The sequence below is a fragment of the Myripristis murdjan genome, chromosome 24, assembly GCF_902150065.1.
Source record: "Myripristis murdjan chromosome 24, fMyrMur1.1, whole genome shotgun sequence".
Lineage (NCBI taxonomy): Eukaryota > Metazoa > Chordata > Actinopteri > Holocentriformes > Holocentridae > Myripristis > Myripristis murdjan.
In genome coordinates, this window is record NC_044003.1 from 7,015,269 (window position 1) to 7,043,192 (window position 27,924).

The 27,924-nt window shown below is 41.0% G+C and overlaps 2 protein-coding genes across 4 annotated transcripts; both read right to left on the reverse strand.

Annotated features, from left to right (window-relative positions):
* Nucleotides 1-429: 429 nt before the first annotated feature.
* LOC115356196 (lactoylglutathione lyase-like) lies at nt 430-7,049 on the reverse strand. Its single transcript, XM_030047263.1, has 7 exons — nt 6,716-7,049; nt 5,419-5,588; nt 3,938-4,020; nt 3,466-3,606; nt 2,694-2,761; nt 2,336-2,425; nt 430-1,762 (listed from the first exon to the last, which is right to left on the reverse strand). The coding sequence occupies exons 2-7, from the start codon at nt 5,485-5,487 to the stop codon at nt 1,668-1,670; spliced, it is 546 nt and encodes a 181-aa protein (XP_029903123.1). The 5' UTR covers nt 5,488-5,588; nt 6,716-7,049; the 3' UTR covers nt 430-1,667.
* Nucleotides 7,050-7,364: 315 nt separating this feature from the next.
* On the reverse strand, nt 7,365-27,578 carry bub1 (BUB1 mitotic checkpoint serine/threonine kinase). 3 transcript variants are annotated; one of them, XM_030047931.1, is made up of 24 exons: nt 27,406-27,578; nt 27,191-27,250; nt 24,985-25,126; nt 23,946-24,142; nt 23,594-23,637; nt 23,395-23,474; nt 23,240-23,289; nt 20,840-21,024; nt 20,016-20,140; nt 18,670-19,124; nt 18,041-18,090; nt 17,837-17,956; nt 17,162-17,269; nt 16,837-16,927; nt 16,485-16,560; nt 14,939-15,113; nt 14,466-14,538; nt 13,303-14,168; nt 12,096-12,196; nt 11,297-11,458; nt 10,499-10,653; nt 9,973-10,150; nt 8,835-8,941; nt 7,365-8,202 (listed from the first exon to the last, which is right to left on the reverse strand). In XM_030047931.1, the coding sequence occupies exons 1-24, from the start codon at nt 27,426-27,428 to the stop codon at nt 8,004-8,006; spliced, it is 3,822 nt and encodes a 1,273-aa protein (XP_029903791.1). In that variant the 5' UTR covers nt 27,429-27,578; the 3' UTR covers nt 7,365-8,003. The 3 variants fall into 3 exon arrangements, with proteins under 3 accessions (XP_029903791.1, XP_029903792.1, XP_029903793.1); XM_030047932.1 differs by having other exon boundaries at nt 8,004-8,202; nt 23,395-23,471; XM_030047933.1 differs by lacking the exon at nt 17,837-17,956 and having other exon boundaries at nt 8,004-8,202.
* Nucleotides 27,579-27,924: the final 346 nt, after the last annotated feature.

Consider the following 27,924-nt stretch of genomic DNA (forward strand, 5'->3'; position numbering starts at 1 on the left):
ATGTTGTGTTTTCATAAAATGCTAACGAGTAGATTTACAGTGCGTCACATTCTTTGAAATTGCTTTGGTATTAGTGACATGTTACTAATGCAACATATTTAATGGATATCTGCACTTCATTTCCCAAAACCTGCCCACCAGATTGTGTGTTTTTCCTTTGCAGACGTGCTCTGTTGCACCAGTGCTGTGTGTACTGCAGAACCAGTGCTGTGCTGAGCCTATACATAGCCATAACTTTACTGTAGCTATTGTGCTGTATGAGCCCCCCTGTGGTTTTACATAGGAAACCAACACAAACCCTGAGCCTGCACTGCACTGGGCTCGGAAACTGATGGAAAATGTTATGTTGTGTTAAATGTGGATGTGGATGCCGACTGAAAGAAAGGACGTATTTTCTTCTTTTTACTTTATTGAAACTTGCATGTTGTTGTGTAAAAAACAATCACATCCTTAATCACTGGAATATGAATGTATTTGCGGGAATGCGGTTATGAAGGTCGTGCTCTTTCGTCAATATCCCGTCTCAGCCAGGGCAGTGTGTCCACTTCTCTTAAAGCAACTCACACTTTAACGACAAAGCCAGACTTTTTTTTTTTCCCTTTATAAAACTTTGTGCGTATTGTTTAGGTTACATTTGTGCATAAACATAAATCTTAGAGGAGTCTTCTTCTGTAGTTTCAGCATTTGCTGCGAATGGCTCAGCTGTTCACTCTCTGGAATCTTCTAAAATACTGAAAAATGCAGCGTAAGATAATGATGATGTTAAATTCTATACTAGAAAATAGTCCCTCCTTTCTTTCTACCTTCCTTACAGATTTTATCAGGAATCACAGAGTTATGAGTGGAGACAGCGCTGAAATTCAAACCAGGTTCAAACTTGTCATGTTGATAAAAAATTAAAAATGACAATCATGAAAATGTTAATACGTTGAATTAGAAACTGCATGCATAAGTAAACATTAGACAAGACACTGTAATGTGACCGGCAGTGACCTTAAATCATCCAAGTGTCCCCAGCGGATCATTGGCACGCTGCTCCATACTAACTCTTTTAGTGAGAAGTTGATGCCGAGCAGCATCTCAAAAATCTGAAAATGAGAATTTGTAGTGACTCTACAGCAAAGCTATATAATATTAAATGTTATGTGGGTATGTCTGGCAGGTTTGTGCCAGAAATTGATATATGTTGCACAAAATATAATGCAAAAACTTCTGCTTATTTTGAATTTAGCTCACCTGAAATAGATCAAAACCTGCTTGTGTCAGCTACAGGCTCTACAGTTAAAATGACAGTTCATTTTTTAATTTTCTGAGACGATATGAAAACACCACAAACAGCTTTTTGTTACCGAAAATATTTCTTCCTTTTCTTGAGGCTCGCTGGAGAGGATGATCAACACATGGATGAGTTTGGTGATTTTGATGGTACAAATGAACAGAGAGCTGGTGTGTTTTGTAGCATTCAGGACTACAAAGTAAAAGTATTTCAAGTTTTAGCAAAAAGAGTGACCCTTGCAAACAGACTGTTCATAGACTCTCAGCAACATTGTATTCACATTCAGTGTTTCCTACAAAAAAAAAAAAAAACATTTGACCAGGCCCTTTCTTGGGCAGCGAAACAGGACAGTACATCGACTGCAAGGCACTTAAACGCAACATTAATCTGCCTAAGTGGACATGATGGAGACCATGTTGTTTGGACTCAAGATCTCGATCCAGTAACCGTCTGGATCCTGTATGAAGGCCAGACCCTTCATTTTCCCTGAGAAAAAACACAACAAACAGGAAATGTAGAGTTAGAACCACACACACACACACACACATGCACACACACACAAAACCGGGCACAAATCTGATGTGAAGGCATTAAGAGACGACTGAAATGCTGCTGAGCTCTAGCTGACCCTGACCTCCATCTGCTGGTGAAAATGTATATGGACGTGTGTGTGTGTGTGTGAGAGAGAGAGAGAGAGAGAAAGAGAGAGAGAGAGAGAGAGAGAGAAAGAGTAAATGAATAAATAAATAAGTAAGTATTGTTTCTGTTAAAACATTTTTTTTCTGCAAGGTTTCTATAGATTTAAAATTTTGAAATCACAGACTTTCTCCTGATTTTAATTTTCTGGCTGGATTTCGGGTTTTTTTCCTCAGTGTTCATTCTGGCTGGTATTCGTGCTCCTTTCAGTTCACATACTTGTTAAGACTCAGAGTTTCAAGACCTGAAATTTTTAATTAATTTATCTCCCTAACTAGCGTAGGAGCCCTGAGTCCGTTTTGTTTGTTGTATTTGACAGCTGAGGCCTCATTTGTGACATTTCAAAGACGACAAGACACCGACCTTGATCGGGTTTCTTGATAAATTTCACTCCTTGTTCTTCAAATAATTTGCAGGCAGCGTAAACGTCAGGAACAGAGATGCCAATGTGACCTGCAGCCGCAAGGAAGGGAGAGACGGCAGGGTTACACCCAGAAAATCATACAAAACATGACATGACACATGAAAACCTTTCAAACAAGGTACGAAAAATCAGCTAGTGGGATGAGATTTTATTATATAGTCACTTCTAATGAATTTGCATGGAATTAAACTATTCTTCATTTTGCTCAGGGCCCCCGTGCCCGGGCCCCTACCACCACCCAGGTGAGGTAAAAAAAAAAAATAAAAAAATGCCAGTGCAGTGAGATGAAAGTTTTACCGAATCCTCGTGGTTCATTGTTCCCGTTGTGGTAAGACAGGTTTTCATCTGACTCCGATCCCCAGTTACTGACAGATAGACAGACAGACAGACAGACAGACAGTTCAGGTTCAGGTTCTGGTCCAGTATTAGGTTCAGTGTTAGGTTCAGGTTCAGGTTCAGGTTCAGGTTTAGGTTTAGGTTTAGGTTTTGGTTCAGGTTCAGGATCAGTGTTAGGTTCAGGTTCAGGATCAGTGTTAGGTTCAGGTACAGGTTCAGTGTTAGGTTCAGGATCAGTTTTAGGTTCTGGTTCAGGTACAGGTTCAGTGTTAGGTTCAGGATCAGTGTTAGGTTCAGGTACAGGTACAGGTTCAGATTCAGGTACAGGTTCAGTGTTGGGTTCAGGATCAGTGTTAGGTTCAGGATCAGTGTTAGGTTCAGGATCAGTGTTAAGTTCAGGATCAGTGTTAGGTTCAGGATCAGTGTTAAGTTCAGGATCAGTGTTAGGTTCAGGTTCAGTGTTAGGTTCAGGTCCAGTGTTAGGTTCAGGTTCAGGTTCAGTGTTAGGTACAGGATCAGTGTTAGGTTCAGGTTCAGGTTCAGTGTTAGGTTCAGGATCAGTGTTAGGTTCAGTGTTAGGTTCAGGTTCAGTGTTAGGTTCAGGTCCAGGTTCAGTGTTAGGTTCAGGATCAGTGTTAGGTTCAGTGTTAGGTTCAGGATCAGTGTTAGGTTCAGGTTCAGGTTCAGTGTTAGGTTCAGGTTCAGGTCCAGGTTGAGTGTTGGCTCTACGTACTGTGTGAGCTCTATCGTGGCTCTCCGGGAGAACGTCCACGCCGTCCGCTCCCTGATGTCCGACGGGATCTCCGACTTTTCCTCATAACCCAGGAAGTAAAGGGTGAACCTCATGGATGGGAAGTCGATTTTCTGGAGCAGCCTGCAAAGTCAACACACACACAAAACAATGATCAACAGATCTCACTTGGTCATGCTCCATACATTTTCATAGCATCACATATTGCATTTACCGTATTTTAATTTTAATTGTAGCATGTTTTTTTGTGTTTTATCCTTGCCCTGGTTGGCTTGTAATTGGCTCAGATTTAAAAAAAAAAAAAAAAAAAAAAAAAAAAAAAAAGAGAGAAAGAAAGAAAGAAAGAAAGAAAGAAAGAAAAAGAAAAAAAAGAAACCATAGGTGTGATTGTTCTCTAATTGCTTTAGTTCTGTTCTCCTCACAAACACACAGCTGACTGAGAGCGAAGACTCACGTCATGCCCAAGATTCGAGTGTAGAAGTCCAGAGATTTTGCCGGGTTTTTGACCCTCAACATGGACTGCTGCATCATGTAGTCCTGCAGAGGGGAGAAACACACAGTCAGAGCTGCATGACATGGACAAAAACAAACCATAATGTCCCTTTTATAAGTTCTTCACACACAAGAGATCAGAGCAATGTGGATATGATGACCAAGCAGGTAGAGGCCAATAACAGAACAGCTACAACAGACTGACTGCATCCCTTTACTGTAATGCAGCCTTTAAAACCAGGAAAAAATAACACTTATGTCACTTATGTCATGATATGCAAAATCCTACATGATATCTCGTCTCATGTAGTGATATTTATACACTAGAAATAGAGTTTTTATAAAATAATTTTCACTTCACGCAGTTTTTATCTGTGGAAGATGCAAAAGCTGCAATAGATGTCCGGGTAAAGTAAGGAAGGGATGGTTAAAATTGGCCATTACTTCACTTTAAAATGGCCCCAAGGATCAAGCAAGTAGAGAAAATTCAGAAATGAATGAAAAAAAATCCAATAAGAACCTACACATCAATATAAAACAGATTTTAATCTAAATCTAAATCTAAATCTAAAACAGGCTATTCTGAAAATGGAAAAAGAAAGAAAAGAAAGAAGAAAAAGGTCATCAGCATGTTCTGTCTTGTGCATTTTTTTTTTAGATGGAAACAGATAGAGTAGAATAGAATTCATTTCTGTTTGGTTTCACCAGAGCAGTGCAAACAAAATAAAAAAAACAGACATACAGGGGACAGACATTATGAAATGCAAACTGTGAGGTTTTAAATCAGTTGTGTTTTAAATCAAAAGCTTTTTGTACTTTTAACGGACGCTCTTTATTGTTTGCCCTTGTTTGTGACTCTGATGTATTCTAATTTTACGCTGCCTTCCTGGCCAGCTTTGACAGAGATTTCCACCTCAGTCACACCTCACCTGGGTAAATATAGCTTAAAGGTGCATTATGCGGTATTGTAGAGCGTTGATATGAGTCTACATTGTTCCTATGATCAGCTGAGTCATCACTTAAATCAACCCTGTGCAATGTTGCAGTGCACCTTTAAATGAATTAAAATATACAGATTTTGTTTGTTTGTTTGTTTAAATCAAAGCACAATTTGTACTGTATTCTTTTCACAAACTGTAACTTACAATTCTGAAACAACTATGATGTAAATCCTGCACTGACTCACATGAAGCCCTGAAAATCTCCTCCTGGAATAAAATCTGACCAAACAGGAGATTCATTCTGGTATTTGTGGATCCCTAACCTGTCAGAGTGTGTGAGGCGGGCGGCTCACAGGCCTCTGCAGGACTCTGGGTCCTGATAAGTGAGTGACTGCAACAGGTTAGACTGCATTTCAGCCGCTGTGAAGGGAGAGGCAGGACGGCAGGAAAACACCAGCACCCGTTCAAATCTGTCCGCCGTCCCGGCCCCTCCGTGTCTCACCTGCGTGATGGGATGTCCGTCCTTGCAGGCGTCACACACCTCTTGCTCCGTCAGTCCTCTACTCGCCATGGCTCACGGCTCAGTGTGACAGCAGAGTGAAGAGCAGCCTGGTTCCCTCCTCACCTGGTGCTGCGTTCAAATGCTGCTCGTAAACTCCTGTGTAAACTCAGCTGTGAAAACCACAAGTGGGAAAGAACTGGCATTTCATTTGAGTATTTCCATGTAGTGACTTTTTCTACCAAATCTTGTAATTGTTCTGCTCAACATTTTTCTGATGGCTGGAGATACTTTGAAGAAACTTTTCCATGCAAAACATCAGATGTGCTGCATTTTTAGAGTGTAAACCAGGATATGGAGCAGTCAGAGCTACAACATTAAAACACTCCTTACAGATTAATGCAGCAATAATTTAACTCTCTAAAAGGAACCATTCTTCACAATGACAACTTTTACTTTTCACATTGAATTACATGTTACTGATAATACTAGAATATTTTGAGTTACGTAGCATTTTGAATGCAAGTTTTACAGTTTCATTTTATTTTCTCATTGCTAAACTGTTTCCTTTGACTAAAGTTAAGGGTTTCAGTAATTTTTCCACCACTGGTTGATGCATTTAAGTGCTTTCCTTTTGGGGGTGGGGGGGCTGTTTTAACAATTACTACTACTACTGCTGTTTTAAACATGACCTTAATACTGTAATTCACACATTTTCATCCCTTTCATCCCTGCTTTCTTGTTTTAGTGCTGAAAATTTTGGCTGGTTGTATGTTTGTATAATCTCTGCTGTTTTTCTTATTTAAATACTTTTCCTTTGTTGAATCCGGTCTTTTATCTTGCAGTATTAGCTGTAAGACTTATGCATCTCTTTTTTCCATCAGATGTTGACACCTCTGACATGCTCCATGCTTCCCCAATGTCACATCTCTGCAGCTCGGGCATTTCAGGAAATTTAGACATTCCCAGTTTAAATGAGCCACTTTGTTGGGCTTTCATAAAATGCTCACGTTGCAATTATGTGTGTAAATGGAAATAAAACAAAAACAGCTCTTCAAGGCATCATGACTTTATGCCAGTGAGGGATTCCGGATCTGGCCCCTTCAAATACACATACAGGACATATTTCTAATTTAGTGATCCATGTTTGACCAGGCAATCGTGATTACAAGTAACGTGTAAGTACATGTGACTGTACATGTAACATATGACTGTAACTTCACTGATAGGCCACATATTGGTGTTCCTCCCCATATTTATAACAAGTAATCTACTTAACATATTTAAGTCACCAACATACCTTTACAGGATGCCACAGTTGTTTCTTTTCCCTGTTATTTTTGCTGCTATCCCACTGCAAATTCCCAACACGGCTAAATCAAACATCAAGCTTCTTTTTCTGCCTCTGATTATTGAACCTCAGTGATTTGTTTTTTGTTTGTTTGAGCTTCCATTGAAGGCAACACAGCAGTGGATCATCAGCTGCCATTGGTTTACCAAGAAAAAACACCCCCTCCCGTGAGCCGGGGCGGAGAGCACCTGCATGTTTGTGACACATTCAGTAGAAAAATGCAGAGGCGGCCGGCAGCTGCAGGTCCCAACAGGCAAACGGCAAAATATTTACAAGGTGGGAGGAGCTGCTGAGACGTGTCACAGCGACACACCCTACAGAGCTTCTGAGGCTTTGTTAGCTTCTGTATTTGAATATGAACTCAATGTGCTTGCACCCAGAGTGTGTGTGTATTTGTGTGTGTGACATGTGTCTGCAGATTTACACAGTATATGCATGCATGATACATAATATGCATGCACTGTAAGGATACAGCATATATGTGCAGGAAAAAGTGTTTATATGCATTTATATTAATTTTACTGCATTTGAACGGTGAGTTGGATAATGTTGCATCTGCAGAATATTGATAAAGAGCTCATAGACATTTAATATGCCTGGATGTTTGTGTAAAATTAAAGCAAAATGAAGGCAATAAAAAGGGACTTGTGTGCCTAAAATAAGTTAAGAAAGATCTGTTATTAATTTTAGAACAATGCTGCATATAGAAAAATGTCTGCACCCACATATTCTATAGTAAACGTACAAAAATATTACAAAATTGAACAAGATAAAGTCAGCAGTATCCACTCATACAAGTTTCAATATCCACAGAAATAGAATAATCGCTGTGTAACACCACAGACGACAAACCATGACACTTTATGCTGTACTAAATAAAACACACACTTTTTATTCTTTACACAAGAAAAAGAATTTATCAGCGGAAAAAAAAAAAACCTGAATAATAATCTACATTTTTTGTATGTACAAACTAAGAACAGATCTTAAAAAGTGATCACAAACTTAAAATCTGAAATTTAAACCATGCTCTCTCCATCGGTGCACATTTTGTAACTTCTGTTCAGAACTGTAAGCAAACAATTTGTCTTCTTTTTTTTGTTGTTGTCAAAAGTTCATATTTTGAGATGGAGGAGGAAAGAAAGAGAGGAGAGGAGAGGTGAGGAGGAAGGGGAAGTGGAAAAGGAAGGGGTATGAGGAGGGAGAGGAGGGTGTAAAGGAGGAAGAAGAGGAGGTGTCATCTCCTGGCGGAGCGGAGGTTCTCCAGCAGCAGAACCACCAGGCGGTTCTTCAGCGTGGGCAGCTTGCTGCTGTAGTTCTGCTGCAGGACGGCGGTCAGGCGGCGGCGCAGGGCGCTCAGGCTCGGCAGAGACTTACAGTCCGGCACGTTCAGCAGCGTGTGGAAGAACTCCAGCCACATGTCTGCATGGGGGTTTCTGTCGGAGACAAGACAAGAAAAGAAAAAATAAATACGGAGATTAAAAAAAGAAGCTGTTAGACGTTTGGCACAAATCTGGACTGTCTGGGGAAAAAAGCTTACAAGCTGGACCTGTTTCCTCACACTGGAGGCTCCATATGGCAGCGAGAATGTACCATTTTTTGAGTTTTGAGGACTAAACAGTGTGAGCACTCAGGCTGAAAGATATGCCTGTGCCACATTTTGCAAGGACTGACCAGGACATTAACCAGTTTGATGTTATGAAGTTATGTGTATCTTTGAACCTGAAATCAGGCAATGCTGGTGATAATGTGAGAGTAACTTGGCAGCTGTTTTCTGCTTCAAACAGCATTAGGAGCCTAAGGTTATGTTTAATAACAGCCAATACTGATACAAAACAATTTCAACCAAATGACCACTAATTTCTTGTTTGCAGACATTAGTGGCATGATGTTTGGGATGATGTTTTCAAAAAGCAACTAAAGAATTTGTGTGGACCGTGACTTAAACAGCCAGCATGGATGGTAAACAGTGGAGGGCGTCCAACAGAGGTGTGTACAACAAATAATGAATGGAAAACATTACTTTTTACGTTTGCCAAAGTCGAAAGAATAACTCGAGAGGAATTACCGTCTAAAGACAGTGTTGGTCTTCCACACACCGTCCTCCTGCGTGACCTGCATGTACGTGCCAAACAGCATGCAGTGGACAGTCCCTGCTATCCCAAAGTAGTCGGTCTAAAACAAAAAACAAAAACAAAAGGACAAATTTAGTCACTGCTGTAAGAGTGATATGCTTTAATTCACACAAACATTTAAAGCGTATTTTTCTGTTTTCACCATGTTGTCTGTCTGTCTGTAGCTATTCTCAGAATCTACTGAGTCTATCAGCCTCGTACATTTTGAACACAGCTGTGACTGTATGATAAAGAACCTCTCGTGGTTGCGGTGATTCAAAACTTTTAAAATCCGTTTGTTTTTGCTACTTCCGCTCCCACTCTTCATTCACTGTCTACCTCGGTTAACCACGACTGCTCTCTTCCTCTCTTCCTCTTTCCACACCAATTCCTCTCTCTATTCAGAATCTAACTTGCTTGTTTTCTTTATCCTACTGAGTCCATGTTTGCTCCAATCACAGGTAAAGAAAAATCTAGAATATGTAAGTTTACACGCCAACAGTCAACAGAACTCAGAGCAGGCACATGGGGGGAAAAAAACACTGTAAAAAGTGTCAGAGCAGGGGGTTAAAAGAGGTAACAGCCTGATGCTCTATGGCATTAAAAAAAAAGGTGTAAAACAGCAGGTGCTATTTCATGTCAGTGGACTATGCTTATTCTTCATGGGTTTTAAAAGTGTGTGTCTGCGTCTTTGTGTCAGAGAGAAAGAGAAATGTAGACCTTAAGCAGTAATTTTGAATTTTCCAATTTCAATTTGTGCTCTTTTTGAAACATGTTTTCTATACTCTATTGTATTATATTTGAATCATGCAGTAATTTGATTTGTAATTTAAAAAGCAGTTAACTATGCAGTTGGCTGCTGAGTCTCTCGTGAGTTTGGACACAGCACATAAGGAGCCCAGGAGAGCCTGGAAAAGAGGAGAGACGCCTGGAGGAAATCTGCAGTCTTAGCTCCAGCTGTATTCGCCTGGTTTATTCCCTTTTTTATTTATGCTTCGCGTCCCGTTTACCTTACAAGCTTTATTTATTCATGTAACATTGCCTGTCAAACCCTTGTAGGTGTTTTTAGAATTACAGTGAAGATGTGCTCACCTGATAGCTCCACGGTCTGCCGCTGAGCATCTCGGTGCACTGGAAGCCGGAGGTCAGACACCTGGCGGTGAAGGCAGTGCCTTGTGTGAAAACGTCCATGTCTATGCTCTGTCCCAGGTCGATGAGGGCCAAGCCGTGATCCAGGTTGTCTGGGTCAAAGCTCTTGTTCTCCAGGAACCTAAATCACCATTAAAAAGTAATAACAAAAATATGTATTGCATGTAAATTAAAGGTGGAAATTTCCAGTCCAGTTGCAGCCAAAATATCTGCCTTTTTCTGGACAAAAGAACAGTAAGGAACCGACTAGGAAAAAGTATGAGACCATACAGCATTCTGCAGCATGAGAAACTATTTTGTCTCCTCAGTGAAATAACAGTTCATGGCTGAATAAAAGCAGAGGTCAGAACACAGAAGCTCACATTCCCAGCTTGGGCTCCGATAAGAAGCTTGAATTTTATAGCGCTTTCTACCTCTTAGAAAGATAAAAAAAAAAAAATTGATGCAGACAGTAACAAGCTGTTATTACCTTTCTCCCAGCATGAAGTTGTCGGGTTTGATGTCGGCGTGGATGATGTGGATGCTGTGCAGCTGCTCCACCATGTGCAGGATACACACAGTGAAGTAAATGACCAGCGGCTGCGGCATCATCTCATTCAGCTTCTTGTACATGTTCACTGCGTTCTGCACGGGGCGAGTCAAAAGCAGGTCAGTCTGTTTGGGATTGTTTTAAAGTCCAGCATGAACCGCATTTCCTAATGCATGCATGATTTTAACTAAAGTGAAAGAAAGTCAATGCATCACCCGCATGTTTCTAAGTACATATCAGAGACACCCATCATCACTGAAGGTACTGCTGCACAAGTAACTGTGTATAACCTCACATGATGACTTTAATTTTTTGGAGTATATGAATTTGAATGTTCACCAAGTTGAACACAGAATGTGACAGAGGCACTACAGTATAATTTGGCTCCTGAAATCACAAATTTCAGACTAATAATCCTGATGAACAATCAAGATGGATTCATTTTCAGAAGAGGAATATTTCTAATGCAAGCACAGGGTTAAAACACAGAAGACAGATGATTCAAAACACCAAAAACAGAGAAGACAATTGAGCACTTCCAAAATCTTTTCACCTAAAATGTGTTCATGTTAATGATTTACCACAATTATGGAGTTTTCCCATAACACCTTTGGGTTATTCTAATCTGTATTTGGCAGCAGTTATGGTCATTTCACTATATTGTGAAGTATTCAGGACAAATTCAGCAGTACTTTCAGATACACCAGGCTTCAGTGAGCAGTAATGTCGTGCACCTACCAGCAGGGTGCCGCAGCTGTGCAGCTCGTTCAGTAAGATACTCCCGTTGTGGAAGAGGTGGGCAGAGTGGATGTTGCTGTAAAGGTGGCGAACGTTGGGCGGCAGCCGAGCGTCCAGCTGAGTGTTGATGTAAAACTCCCAGGGATTGGCTGGTTTCTGAACCTGTGGCAACGAGATGATCAGGAATAACAGGGCTTCAGCGAACAATTATTTTAACTAATCAATCTACCTTTTTTGTTCAGTTAATCATTGATTTGATAATGTGTCAAAATAATTACAGTTGCTTATAGGAAGTTATCAGAGCCCAAAATTGATGTCTTGAAATTGCTTCCTTAGTCTGACCAGCTGCCAAAAAAGTATGAATTTTATAAAATGAACTGAGAAAAATAAGACAACATCAGCATCTTCATAATCTCAGTGGAGCTGGAATCAGCAACTGTGTGGGATTTTTACTTAATAAATGACTAAAACCATTTTTTACTGAAATTAGAATCAAATTACTGTCCATTTATTGACAAATCAATTAATCAACTGATGATTTTGGCACTAAATACAAAATACAGTGATCTTCAGGCATTTAATGTAAACCTGGGGGAGTTATAGCACAAAATCCATAGTGGCAAGTAAATCCCCAAATTCTGTCTTTTTTAACCAATCGTCACCGTTTTTAGAGCTTCAAATGATGGTTGGTTATTTGCCAAAGTGGCTTGTGGAGTAGACAAAACGTAACATAATTTTTCTAGTGGATACTATACAACACAAACCTCTAAATCTGAACCAATTAGTAACCATGTCTTACCTTTAAAACAATCTTTTCTGATGTCGTGGGGTCGGTGGCCCGGTAGACCGTGGCGAAGGCCCCTTCCCCCAGTATGCAGTCGACTCGCAGGGACGCCTTCCCTGTCAACAGTCAAGCATTTTCAATTAAACACAACAAAACTAAACAACATAAGATTCTTACAGATATGGGAGAGAATCCTTGATAATATTCGCCACAGTTCAGTCATTCTAGACATGCCATAATAAAGTTTAAAGTGGTGCACAATATGGAAACGACAGACTTCACGCCCTGTACCCCAACATTTCTCCCTTCTGTGACAAATAAAAACAAGAGGACAGGACATTTAGTCATTAGTTTTGGTCCTACCCTCAGTTAGCCTCCTTCTGGTGCCTTGTACTTGACTAACAATCCAAAGCATTCAATAGATCTATGGCTCCAGACCCACTTCTTAATATCTTCAGCTGTGATAAACCCGTCTACTGTAAGAACTGAGGGCAAGCCATTTCCTTACATGCACTGTTGGTTAAATGTCTTATTTTACCATTTTGGAGGTTGGAGTTTAGCCCTCTGTTCTAGCAACGGTTCAGTTATCTGGGAAGTGTTCCACATTTGGAGACACTCCATTACAAGCTGGCCAACAGAGATAACACATTCTGGAAAATTGATAAATGGACGACTATGCTCAATAAGGCTCTCTTAAACCAGCTCTTAGTTCACTTGAAAACAGGAGGCAGCTGCACTGCAAATATCAGTTCTCACAGGGGCGCTGTGCGTTAATAGAGCTGTCACTGACAACATGTAATACAATAGTGAATATCAATCATTTACTGTTTTTTTTTTTAATCTTATATCGTCTGTCTCACTTGATGTGTTTTATCTTTGCTGCCTTTGTTACATCTGTTGTGCTTTGCATCCCCACAGTTATCCTTTCCTGTCATAGTTTTATTTTTCTATTTTATGTTCTCATTTTTATTTAATGTTTTGTGTTCATGTTATTCTGGTTACTTGTCTATTCCTGGAAATCAATAAAAAAGTACAAATCTGATAACTAACTAACTTCTCCTGAACAAAATTATTAATATAAAATGCTTTTTGCTTTTTGTCTTCTTTTATTTCTGACATGTTACTCAGGGCTTTTGGTGCCAGATGACAGATATTAGTCTCTCTTGGTGTCAGTGTATCCCCAGCTCCAACTGCACGTACAACAATAAAAGTCCTTCCTTACCCATGGTGATGGTTGTCTTGGGGGCGATGCTGGGTATCGGACACTTCCAGGTGATGCAGTACGGGTGAGAGGTAAGAGGGGGGTTCATTGAAGAAAGCAGGCCGCTTATCAGTTCAGTATCCCAGGGATCACAGACCAGCTGGTGTGCTGAGCTGGGTGCTGCCGGACTCATCGGCACATCGATGCTCATCTTCGTCCCCCTCTCCAGATTCATCGGTTCATCCCAAGTGTCAAGCTGGGACTGCTGCATGGGGCTCATGGGCACGTCAGCACAGAGCTTCGGCTGTTCTGGGCTCATGGGGACGTCCAGGCTCTTCTGGGGGGAGGCCTCCATTCTCTCAGCCCGACGAGGACTCATGAAGGCATCCAGGTCCGGCTCGGCTACGGCTTGCGGGCTTCTGATAGCGAGCCAGTCCAGTGCGGGCGCGCTCTCTGGGCTCTCGGGGATGCCAAACGCAGGCCGTGCAGCTTGTTCTGGGCTGGGGGGCTTGTCGAAATCTTTCTTGATGGTAAAAATGTGGCTTTTGCGTTTGGCTGAACTTTCAGGTTTCAGTGGGGGCGGGGAGGCTGGTTTGGGAGGCTGCTCTGGGCTCATATACACATCCCAGCCCGGTCCTGTGGACTTCGTGGGGCTCCTGGAGATGTGGACGGAGGCGTCGGCGTGAACCAGTGTCTGGTCTCTGAAGGACAGCACAGCGGGGGGCGGAGGCTGCACCACGGTGACGGAGGACGCTGCCATGCTGTGCTGGGTTGTGGCGAGCCCATCCCCGACTATAGTGCCTTGCTCAGCAGCACCTTTGGCTCTCAAATGGCCCAGTGTTGTTTCAGAGAGCTTCTCATCAGATGGGCTCTGCTCCATGATGGGGCTGAAGGAGGGGAAAGAGACAAATCCCAGAGGCCATGGTTACACTGAGATCTGAGAGTAGAGCTGAGATTTGGATTACATCACTTTGTCTCCGCTTTAGTTAAAATTGACTGTTATCCATCTCAAGAATTTTTGCACATCCAGACATGTTACTTTATGCATCCTGATATGTTCGGACTAATAAAGCTCACTCTGGACCGAGTGTAAGTGACCACAGACTCATTAGCATCACAACTTGTCAAACTGGAACAGCAGCACATGGTAGTGTCTGAGAAATGAACGGGGACAGATCAGTCACCTGAGTTTTTTGGGTTGTCGTACGATGTAAGGATTATCCTCAGCATCATCAAAAGTTTCAGCACAGTTGTTCTCTGAAAACAGGAGACAAACAAATAAGAGTTTCAAAATGAGATGTCAAGCAGCTGAAAAAAAAAAAAAAAAAAGAGAGACACCCACTCCTTCATCACAAAATGACAGAAAAGTTGCTTAAAGGTAACGATATTCCCTGCAAAAACTGATGTACACAGCATTTTGGAAAATAAATCTTGGCAAATCACCAAGGTCAAAAAGATCTGAATGAATGAAATACCTATTGGCCTATGTGTATTATAATGAATAAACGAATCAATGAAACTAACAAACAATATTATGGAAAAATATTATGCAGAAAAATATTTAAATGAATGAAAAAGTGAAGTGAACGAAAAGTCCAAAACTGAAACCGTGTTTGCTTCCAAAGCTATTTTTCCTGCATTTTCAAAGATCATCTACCTTGGCTCTGGTATGAGTCGCTGAAGAAAGGAGCTTTGTGTGTGAAGGGAGTGGAGACCATCTGGGCCAACATGGCAAAGTCTGTGGTGCTGTTGGGGCAGGCGGCTAGCGAGTTGAGGGAGTTGTAGCGAGCTCCCCACATGGTGCTCTCATCTGGCATCAGCTCCGGAGTCTCCTGATCGACAACACACCCGGACAAGTCAATGAAAACACACAACCATCTTCTGCAAACATCGAATCCATGTATGTACACATCCACCGAAAACTGCAGCCCAGTGCTACAAGTGAATAATTGTTCGCATAAAGCACATTATTGGTGATAAAGACTTTTGCATGCAGAACATTACTGGTGCTTGAAACAGTTACACATTTTATGGATGACTGTTTGTTGTTTTTATGTTTGTTTGTTTTTTATGTCACGTCCTTGTTAATATTTTTTTGTGAAATCAATAACCCAGTGGGACAAATAAAACAGAAACCTGAACTTCATGATACTGTTTTTGAGAACAGAATTCTTTTGGAAATACTGACTGCTGAAATTTTAGGTGGCAACATTTTTTTTCCCCAAAAGGAGCATTTACAGGAAATGAAACGAGGGATGCCATAAGAATCGATAATGAAGTGAATGCTAAAATTATGAAATAGATTACAATACTACTGCAGAGTATTTAGTGTCTGTACTGTTGACTCAACTTGCTCCGTCACGCTGTAACTCAGTGTTCTTACTCTAATGAAGCCTTAACCCGAATGTTTAAATACTGAGACAGTTAAGTGTCAGTCATCGTGCTTATAGGACCATAAATCAAAATGACAGCTCATAATCATACCAGCGCGTTGTTGTTACAGGAGGATATTTCATACATAATACATAATTTAAAATGAGTACTTTGTTGAGCTGCTCTGTTTTCTGCTTGAAGGCTACCAGACAATGCTGCGACTGTAACTCAGTGTTTTTATTCTAAGGTAAGTAGGCAGACAGACACTTTGTTATTAATGCCGGAGGGGAAACTGCATCGCTACTTTATTACTGAGTCGCATAGTTATTAAATTACACAGTTGAGCAATGACCTCAAGGAAAATAAGTTACCCTAGATAATAAAATGCTATGCAGACATTCTGTACATGTAGTAAGAATAAATTGTTGTGCGTGAGATTTAAAATAAATAAATAAAGATAAAAAGGTATGATGCAAGGACAAACAGAATAAAAACATAAGTCACATATCACATTTCTCATTACAAAGTTTAAAAACAACAATGACAAAAAAAAAACAAGTGTATTAACAGTAACTACCAAAATTCAGGTGTTATGATATCCCTTATTTATAACACAGCATGTACAGTGCCATGTACATGCTATGTTGTCTACTGTAGGATCAGTTGTCTCTATATTATGCATGCCAGCCTGCACAGTGAATGTACAAGGACACAAACCTTTCTAATCAAAATGACCCTGAACCTCAACAGCCTTTGCTATTCATTTCTACTTTACTGATGATGCATTTGACATCACTGGATCAAAGAGTGTCTGTTGTGTTCATACTTACATTGTCTGCTTTAGACACAGGGATGACAGCCAGGGCCTTGGTTGGTTTAGCCTTCTGAACCACTGGAGCAGCAGCACTAACACAGTAATACAAGTACAAAACAACAGAGACATTGACAGTCTTAAATTTAATTTCTTCATCCTCGTTTTTATCATTCCAGCATTGCAAATAATTCAGAACATCGAAATCTATCTGCATTGCTATCATGTTTAGCAACTTACTTTAGGACATTTTTAATCACAAACACATTTTCAGCATTTCAATGTGGCAGAATATATGCAGAGAAAAAAAATGTCAATTTACAGAATATATTAGGGATGTGCAAAATGCATGCTGGGAGGATCTGTTTTACCTGCAGTTTTCTTTGTTGTTGTCCTCATTGTCATCCTGGAAGATGGTGAAGGGAGTTGTGCTGGGAGGCTTGGAGAATGAAGAGGCAGCTCCTTCACATGACACCAACAGACAAAAGAGTGAAATTAACAGCCCAGAAAACAACATTAAGACCAAGACAGACAGAATGTGTTCAATTTATTTAAGAGCTGCAGTTTGTGACATACTTCAAACACAAAACAACTCTACAAATTTTCTGTTGGGATGCTGGGAATGTGGACATGGGAATGTGCAATATATATTTTGTACAGGTGCATGTGCACATCTAATAATTTTAGTATATTTACCATTTCCAGGATAGGCGGCAAAGTCCCTCTCAGTTGTGTGGTGCATTGATGTGTTGCTGAACGTGTTTTCCAGGAGCGTTGGGGCTTGGAACATGTCCATGATCACATCTGGATGTAAAACCAACATCAGATTATTACCCAGCATCGCGTTTGCCATGATTCTGTCACTCTGTTTTCTGTATCAAATCATTTAAGATGTGCACACACTATTCTGCTTCTTCCGCACTGCCAGAGCTCAGGGGATGGTATTGTCCTTGGCAGAGTGCTTTCTAAACTTTAGAAAAGCCAACTTTCTAGATCTGTGACAATGATGTAGAGCGCTGTATTTGTGAGCTGACTAATCCTGAGAAAACAGAAACAGGGTTTCATGCTACACAGGCAGCAGACAGTTTACAGCCACACTAATGAAAATTGAGACAGTAACAGTCGAAAAGCTGTAAGTAGCTTCTGTTGTAAAGAGTCAGCCTGGAGAACACTGAATAAGTTGCAGAGTTTCTGGGAAGTGCTTCATTTCATGATGAAAAGATGAAAAAAAAAAAGATGTAGACTCTTAAAAAACCTCAAGACATTTTGACATTTGAGCGCAGAAAGAAATAAAGAAAAGGTTTTAAGGCCCTAGGTCCAAGGTGAATACATTAAAAAAATAATGCCCAGCTGTTGTGGATCAGTGCTCACCCAGTGCCTCACGTGTGTTGACAGTGGGTGACGGCAGCACCCTTGATGGTGTGGCGTGAACAAATCCCAGTGAATTGTTGGGTGTGATGTGCGACAGGTTAGCTGTGCTTCCCTGTGACACTGAGAGAGAGAGACGGGAAGTGTGAAAACATTCACCAGTGTCTGTGTTTTTAAGGTCTGTCTGGACAAGAACAGGATCCTTACCATCTAGTTTCTCCTCAGGCTGTGCTGGTGCTGCGCTGACAGGCAAAGCCCTGGAAGAAGCAGACAGATCATCAGATGGCTCAACTCTGTGACTTCTAAAACCCTCCTCACCTAATACAGGGCGGGGTACAGTCATCAACGAAAGACAAACAACAGGCAGTGTTTTCAATGCAAGTTTTTCATAGATGAGATATAACTTGCCACTGCTCATTCTAATATCACATAATTTCAAAACCGGCTTACAGCATACACTCAGAGGTTAACCACTCTCAATTAATGGGTTGTTATAATCTTGATTCTTGAAGAGGAGCCCTGGAAATGCAGTACTTAAAATATTTTCTTAAAATTGCCTGTCATTTAAATGTCATAGTTGTAGACAACAGTTCGACATATGAAATTGCCAAAAAAAACAAACAAAAAAAAAAAAAAACAGAGGAAACCCTCATCCCGTTAAGAACGGCTCTTAATTTAATAGATGATAACACAGAGACAATTATTTCCTGTAATTCAGATTGTAATTGTTTCCATTCAGCCCTCATTGAATTTACATCATTTTAGCTTTGTATGTGGGACTGCAGCTAAATGGAAAACAGCAAACAATGATCATTTCCTGATTAGAGGTTACTCACTGATCTGTGGTGCCGTGTTGCTGAACGTGATCATCCTGGCAGAGACTGACATCGTTCACACCAGAGAAGCAGGCTGGCCTCTGAGGCGCCGAGAACGACGACGGTTCAAAGGCCGCAGGCTGCTCAACAGGCCGGGGATGAACCAGCGAGGCCCGAGCGGAAAACACCTGGGTGGAAACCTGTGCTGATCCAGATGAACAAACACTTCTGTCTGCCAGGAGAGAGGCATGATGGGACACCTCGGAGCTCTGTGTGTTTATGGAGGCAGCCCTGGTGAGGCTCTCCTGTTGTGGAGGTTCGGGTGCCGTGCTCGTCTCATGGATGAAGGTCGGCTCAGAGTGCAACCTCAAGCCCAGAGAGAGCCGACTGCTGAGACGGTTCGAGGGCCGAGGCTGCCCGAATGAATGCTGGGTAAGAGGAGGATTCACGCTGGCTGCAGGTTCTGCTTCCGATACCTGAAACAAAGAAAACACGAGGATCTAGTTCAACATCACACATGCTGCTCTCACACGGCGACCTGAAAAAATGTTCTGCTCGGCACTGCAGGATCTGTCACTCAAGCGACCACAAAATAACTCCTTTGTTGTTGCTATGGTGATCCTACTATTCCATGTATGCTGATAAAAAAAAAACAAAAAAAAAAAACAGCAAAACAAACAAAACAAACAACTAAATAGCACTATGTGTCAGGTAAAAGAGGGAACTGGAATAGGAATAGCTCAGCCAAAGCAAAGTTTGGTGGTCCATGTTTTTCTTCTGGACTCCAAATGGGATCTAAAAGACCTTTGCTTGTGCACAACTTCACTGGATGATAAGAAAAGCGCAGCAAAGTGGACAAATCTACATCTATAAATCTACTTTGTTAAATATGTCAACATCCAGTTTGTCCTCATTGTTGTAGTAGTATTGATGTAAACCAAATTTACTCTACTTTTATCAACATGTTTGACCTGCTGATGAGGCTGCCAACACTTTGCAGCGGCACTGGGGGAGTTTACTGTCACTTTCTGCTGAAAACAAAAAACGCCCAGTTCCATCTGTCAACCACACGGCACAACAATGTGAATGGAGCAGTGAGCCATTTGGTAGACAAGATGCTATTATCCAAAGTGTGTGACAACAACGTGAATGTGCATCAGTGTTCAGAGTGGGCTGAACGAAGGGGGGGGGGGGTCAATCCTCTAATTGCGGCAGTATTAGTATTTTCCTTTACTCACTGAGCTGCACAAAACCAGTGAACCCTGATGAATAACCGAAACTTTTATTGTGTTTAACTCAATTATGGTGCTGGCAGCCATCAAACATGATGTATTGGTGTATTTTTTGAGTTGAGTTTGTTGTCTTGCCTGCTGTGTGACAGGCTGGCTGGTGAAACCCCCGCAGGCCTCCAGACCCTGGTTCAGCTCGTCCAGCATCCCTCTCATGCTCAGGATGTCCTCCTTCTGCTTCCTCACCATTTTCTGCTGGGCCTCTGGTTCAAGATAACAAAGCAAACAACAACAACAAAAAAATAATTCATTCATTCAGTTCCCAAGCTGCTTCTCCAAATTAGGGTAGACAACACATTGTGCCACCATATCCGTTCTTTAACTTTTGAAATGAAAGAGAAACAGGCAGCATCTCCAAAAAATGTCAGAGAGGATATTGTTTTGAAGCATCAATCTACTTCACCTTCATACACAGGGATACAAAAACATCAGGGGCCAAATATCTGGCAAAAAATAAATCAAACTTATTGCTTAGTGGGGTCTGAGGTTATTACATGTTTGAAGGATCAGTGTTTAATTACTAATTCTAGCATTTTCTAATGAGAATACGGCTGAAAATTAATTCTTTGGTTTTTTTTAAAAAAAGGTATTTTATCTCAAACTTTGGTTCAAAAGATGAACAGTTAATAAATCAATGAGTAGAGCATCATCATCATGAACACATGCAAGTCATTGTTTTGTGGCACTAGAAGGATCCAACAAATACTCCCACATCAAGTGAACCCAGCATTATTTTTCTGTCAAAGTGAGGGCAGCTGATGCCGAATCCGCTCATCACAAGCCCACCTCATTCACCTTTTAGCCCCCGGTGTCCCAAATTGGCCATTACTCTATCATAAGGTCTGTCTCTAATAACAAAACAAAAACAAAAAAGAAAAAAAATATATAAACCATTGTCTTACCGTCTTCTCTGCGCTCCTTTTCCTGCTTCAACTTAAAGAAGTATCTGGCCGCTCTGACCTCCTCGAAGCTCAGCTCAGATCCTTCACATTCGAGGTCTTCCTTCCTGTACACTGATATGGTCTGAATGGCGGCGGCCGAGCTTTGACTGGAGTGAACCAGCCCCGAATTCTCAGAGCGGGAGATTCTGTGAAGGAGGAGGTTGATTAAATGATGCTTGGGCCCAGAGCACTTTATGATACCTGAAGTGAACAGTGTGGTTGTGAATCCACTGTCTCTGTCCACTGAGCAACACAGCAACAAATCACAGTCTCTTTTTAGTCTGTTTTTTGATTGGACGTGGCTGCATTAGAGTTCTCATATTCTGCCCGAACCCGACCCGACCCGACCCGACCCGACATTTTCGGGTCGGGTCGGGCCTAAATTTTACGTGAATTGGGCGGGTCGGGTCGGGCTTCGGGTTCTGTGGGGGATTTTTTTTTTTTTTTTTTTTAAATAAAAAAAAAAAAATAGAATTATGTGTTCTGTTATTGATTATGACGTTTCATTTTTATGTGACTGGTGGAGAGAGTGAGAGACTGGATTGGATTTGGAGGCTAAACTTTCAGTGACAGACAGACAACCAGCTGTGCGAGCGCAGCGCAAACAAGTGAGAGAGAGTTGCAGCAGTATCCCGCTGTGCTGACAGACTCGGCAGCAGGGACGGTTTCTGCACAGGGCGCAATCTACTTGGGGGCGCACGAGAAAAAAAAAAAAAAAAAAAAAAAAAAATCTCCAGTTTTCTAGACTACCGTATTGATCCGCAATATGCCGCGGCACCATCAGTCGCCATCAGGCGGGTCGGCCGCGGCACCGTCCGATACCGCGCCCACCCGTCAGGTCTGCCGGATCTGACAGGTGAGCTGCCTGATGCTGGCCGGTGCCGCGGCTGGCCCGCCTGATACTGACTGATGGTGCCCCGGTGCCGCGGCCGACCGGCTCTGCTAAATAATGGCGAATTTGGCGATTTTTTTTTTTTTTTTTTTTCCGGGCTTTATCGGGCTGTCGGGCCTAAAGTTCGGCTAATTAGTCGGGTCGGGTCGGGCCTCGGGCTGGCCCAGTCCGGCCCGGGTCGGGTCGGGTCTTAATTTTCAGGCCCGATGAGAACTCTAGGCTGCATGACAGGTAGGGCTGCCCCCCGAAAGTCGTTGAGTCAAATCATCCATCAGAAACCCCAGTGTCAACTTGAGATTTTTTTTTTTTTTTTTTGCATAGTTACTGGGCATTGCAACATAACAGTAACACAAGACTCATTCTCTTAAAAATGCACTGGTAATATACTGCAATAGAAAATGAAAAAAATATTATGTTTTTATATCCTTCTAGAACTGGTAGATGTACAATTAATTGACTTAATTAACCAGTTTTCCTTTCTTAGGACGGTGAAATCGACTTACATTCATTCACTATAGCCTTTCCCTAATCTAAGCCAATGTATGCCTTATCCTAACTTAACGAATAAGCCAAAAAGGCCACCCAAAACGTGAAACATTACATCTCCATCCTTGGAGAAAAAAAAATTGGCATGAAAACATGTCACATGCAAGTCAAAATATACCTACAGCACCAAACAAAAGCTGGTGCCAAACACTGAGCTGGTGGAAAAATGAAGACTGATAGCGAAAGCAGCCAAATAGACACCATTAGTCAGGAAACAGAGCGCGCGCACACACACACACACACACACACACACACACACACACACACACACACACACACGCATTTCATCAAGTCATTGCAGAGAAGTACAGACCTGAGTCGACTCTACAAATTGTGAGTCAGATACAGGCCTACTGACAGGAAACATGAAAGAGAAACTGATTTTATGACAAAGCTCTTAGACAAGATTTAAACCCCAGCCGTGAGCCCAGGGCTGCGACGATAACTGCATTATCACAATATCAGGGTTATGTGATGCCTATCGCAGGGTTGAGCCGCCTAACATGGTCAACCACCAAACCGCGAATATAAATTGCTTCCTCAGCACGATACAAAATATCCGTAGCATCACAGTCAAAGACATCCCATTACTGCAAAGACTGAGAGCAGACCTGAGACTGCAATATCAGGAACAGTCTATTTGCTCCTAAGAACTCCTGACAGCAGCTACAGGGAAGTGTCAGAGGAAAGAGGAACTGCAGGTTTTATGTTGGAGGTAAATGGGCTTAATCAACAGAGATGTTGCTCTACACCATGCATTAGAGGCACTAAATATATTTCACTGCAAGTAATCGTACAGATTGCCAATAGATTCCATCCATCACCAATCTCTGATGACATGGTCCATTGTCCCACCCATATGAGACACCAGGATGCAGCAAATCAAAGAAAACAAATGGAAATAATAATGACAAGGAACTTACATTCTGATGGTTTTATCCTCAGGCAGCTGAGAGAGACAGTCTACGGAGCCCTGAAACAGACAAAACAGGCATAGGGGGTTTGTAGAGTAGCCACAAGTTTATTATAATACAGTTATTATAGGAAGCTGTCACTCTCACAAACACACACTCTTCACCTTGCTCTGGGCTTGAGGTTCCCTGCGCGATGACATCTGATTGACCAATTGTGAGCTCTGAAGCGGGGCCTGACTTCCTGCTGTAGACAACAGACGTTTACCATTAGTAGTGCACAGGAGGTTCAGGAGCCCATAGCTAAACAAATGGGAATTCTGTGATTATGAAAAACAAAAAGTCACAAAATTCTTTGTTTCTGACCTGATACTGCTGCCTGGCTTCTCGAGGTTCTCAACTGAAACTGCCTGCAAGACAGAATGTGGATCAGCAAAATGAAAGGTAGCTGTGCCCTTGGTGTTATTGGTGCAGAGCCATATTCACATGCAACTGTTTGTCCATCACTTTACTAATATGATCAATATTTCAAAGCAGTGTGCACATTTGAGCATCAAATCCAACAGTGAGGTTGCAACAAGAAATTAATGGCAGTCACAGAATTTATTTTACTTAAGATATAATCAAATATCATCAACATTAACTGATCAAATTCTTAATGAGGGTTAATTGTATGACTAGTATGAATAAACCTATGTGTCTTTTAATTAAAAGTAACCTGTATTCGTGGAGAACAGTGTCTGCCGGCTGCGCTTGGTTCTCCACGGCCCTCTGGTACACGACGTCCGCCTGATCGTTCATTCCCCGCTGTTCAAACTGCTGCGCCCAGGCCACGTAAAGCGCTGCGGTCCGGGTGCCGACGCCCTTCCCGTGGATGTAACTGTACAAAGCGATGGGCTCAGCGTAGAAGGTCCCCTGCACCACAGAGAACGAACAACAGGGCGCTGTGAGATTATGGCACAGAACGTTGATCAACTCTCAAGTGAAAGAAAAATCATATGATCAAAACAACATTTAACAGTGTTTCTTCTATTCATATTAGCAGTATACTAATATAGACAGCGTCTGAATGTTGAACATGTAAGTTTTGCTTTTCAATCATAACATCATAAACAATGACCTTATGACAACTTGTGTGTGAACGTAAAACCATAGCTTGTGCAAAAATGGGGACAGTTAAAGAGCAGACAGTAAAATTCCTCACAAGCATCACTGTAGGGCTGCACGATATGGACAAAATTTCATACCTCAATATTCCTGCCTAATATCTTGATACAATGTGACTATGGGTTCACAGTTATTTGAAATTATAATAATAATAATACCAGCTGGATGTAGAAAATGCAGTTACGTGACAAAACATTTTATTGATCAGAACAAACCAATCACCAGCTCAGGCTAACCCTAACCCTAAATTTGATATCGTCCATATCGTTGAGTTTTGAGATATTAATATCTCGCATGCTAGAGGTAGATAGATAGATAGGTACTTTATTCATCCCCTTAGGGAAATTCTCTGTATCCCATAGCTCATAATACACATAATACATATACCATAAAATACATACACCATAAACGACAAACAGTACATACAGCCATTCAATCAATCAATAAAGAACATAAATGTAAATGTGAGCCTGATGTTGTAAAAATGTTTTAAAGTGCTCATATCTAAATAACGCTATATCATTAAGCCCGACATCACTGCTGTAAAATCATTTACCAGTTCAGTCGGGAGATACTTTATGCAAACTTACACATCTGATGCAGTGGTTCACATATCTGGTGTCGTTGGCGTATTTCTCCTCATGCAGGAATCTCTGTACAAGTCGGTCAAACACCAGCGACATTCCACTGGAATCTTCCGCAGGTATTTTCTTTTCCAAGTACTGCACAAACCTGTGACGATGTACAACATTACTGTCAGTTGTCAGTCATGTGTATATGTTTCCTGCTGTTACTGTTGGATACAAGGGCAAAACACGTCACAGTATGAGGGCAGCAGTGTGTGCAGCAGTAGCAAAGCATCATTAAATAACCACTAGCTCTGAAACTGTGATGAGCATTGAAATGAAACTGAGTTACAACGAGAGGAAAGGCGATTAACAAGTTGATCCCCATGTGCCACGCAGCTGATCAGTAAAAAACAGGATGGTACAGTCTGTATTTTAACAGCATGGGTCTTCAACCAGACCAGAGGACATCCACTTTCTAACAGACAAACTGTATCTTTCTTTCTGAGATGATGACTCTCTTTACAATAGATTCACTGGATCTGTTTTAACATTTTGTGTTATTGCTTGGTTTGGAAATCTCCATCTGTACAATATTGTATTCAATGTCACACAAATTTCACCTAATGGTGCCATAAAGATAAAGCTCGAATCTCTCTTGCAGCCAAATCTGACAGGATATCCACAGATTTCACTGATATAAATGCAGTACGTTTTAATTAAAACTTTAGCAAAGTACCTGAAGGTGAAGTTACTATGACTATTACTACGTACTACTGCAATAACAATACTAATTTATAAAAGTTTCCAAAACATTTTAACACTAGCAACTTCACTGTAGCTAGAGTTACTGAGACTTTTCTCAAGCCTTCAAATGACCTGCAGACACCCTGGGCAGCTCAGGGACATCCACATCCGTCAGTCTTGCTCTATAATTTGTGATGCTATGCTGTAACAGCAGTTTTACAATTTTTTAGCTGTGAAACGCACAGGCCTGTCTTTTAAACCATCACAACCTTGTACAATCCGGTTTCACATGTGAACTGATGCAATTAGAGCAACTAACGGATCAGGTGACTCTTTCTAAAGGAGGCTTTGTGCAGCATTCAGTGTTGGTACTAAAGTAAACACTTAGACTGGGTGATATGAACACATCCAGGACTTGTGTTGCTAGAGAACAGTGTCTTAGTAGTCCAGTAATTTTAGGCCAAAATTGGGGTCAACCTAGGACAAATTGCAAGAGAAGCAAACTCAACTGATTTTGTGTCCTCAGTTTGTCCTGGGTGAGGGAAAAAAAGTCCCAAGAAGAAAAGTTTTGAAAATGACCTATTTATGACCACATATTATCAAAAAACACTGTTTTTAACACACAGGGGAAAGGGGTTCAAAATTTTACTTTCAGATATCACTATAAGTATTCACAAGTTGATTACACACACAAAGACAAGAAAAAAAGTCAATTACAAGTTCTTTGAATTATTCTGTTTACGCATGCATATCACACATTATCTGATTTGATATGCGCTAATAAGGAATATAAGGAATAAATGCCAGAAGAGACATTTAAACAGTGAATTAAAAGTCACTATATATATATATATATATATATATATATATATATAGTAACCTTGAATTAAAAGGTTACTATATAACAGTGAATTAAAAGGTTACTATACATATAGTAACCTTTTAATTACTATATGTATAGTTACTATACATATACATAAAAGGTTACTATACATATAGTAACCTTTTAATTCATTGTTTAAATATCTGTTCTGGCATTTATTCCTTATATTCCTTATTAGCGCATATCAAATCAGATCATGTGTGATATGCATGTGTAAACAGAATAATTCAAAGAACTTGTAATTGACTTTTTTTCTTGTCTTTGTGTGTGTAATCAACTTGTGAATTTTTATAGTGATATCTGAAAGTAAAATTTTGAACTCATTTCCCCTGTGTGTTAAAAACAGTGTTTTTTGGTAATATGTGGTCATATAGAGGTGATTTTCTAAACTTTCCACCAATGAGATTCCTTGGGACTTTTTTTCCCTCACTCAGGACAAACTGAGGATACAAAATCAGTTGAGTTTGCTTCTCTTGCAATTCGTCCTAGGTTTTTTTCATAAAATGACTGGACTATAGATGGACATATCAAAATAAAAACACTTGATTTGCTGGATTAGTTAAGCTGACTGGGTTGACGTGAGGAGCTAGCTATACTCACCTGTCCCATGGCTCCAGCGGGTCGTCTCCTGTATATGAAGTCAAACTGTTTTCAAAAAGCCTAAAAGATAAAATGAAATGTCAGTGAGGGCACGCAAATATAAATTAAACAAAACACTGAAAAGATGCTGTAACGCTACGTTCACTGAGTCTTCGCGTTAGCTAGCTCAGCTAACCGTTGACAGCGGGCTAACGCAAGCAAGAAAGCAAACTTACTCTAAATGCCTGGCAATGTCCATTTTGCTTTGAATTGAGTTTAAACGATCATTTAAACCACGAAATTGAGTTCGTGTTTGTCTAACTAGCTGACCCGGTTGGTTCACGTCACTAGTTTAGCTCCGTTAGCTAACTCTAACTAGCATCAGGGCGTTTGTTTCTCCACCGCGAGCCGCCGCTGTCCCTATGGCGTTTGAAATTTCGCGCTCAGCCAATAGCAACGCGAGTCCCGTGGGTTCCAAGCGATCCTATTGGACAACAGGCGCCAATCGGATCGTGTGTGGATCGCTATTCATAACGGTGCGTTCACGTAAATAGGAATAACGAATTACGCAGTCTGGTCACGCGTTTGAAAAAGCAAAAAGCGTTAATTTACGTTTTCTGCTGATTTTATTACACAGTCTGAGCTTTTGCAAACCACAAATGACTATTCTACTAAGTCTTGAAAACTATTTTATTAAACTATGAAGTTATTCAGACAATATTCATGCTGTGTAACATTATTTTAAATATACTTTA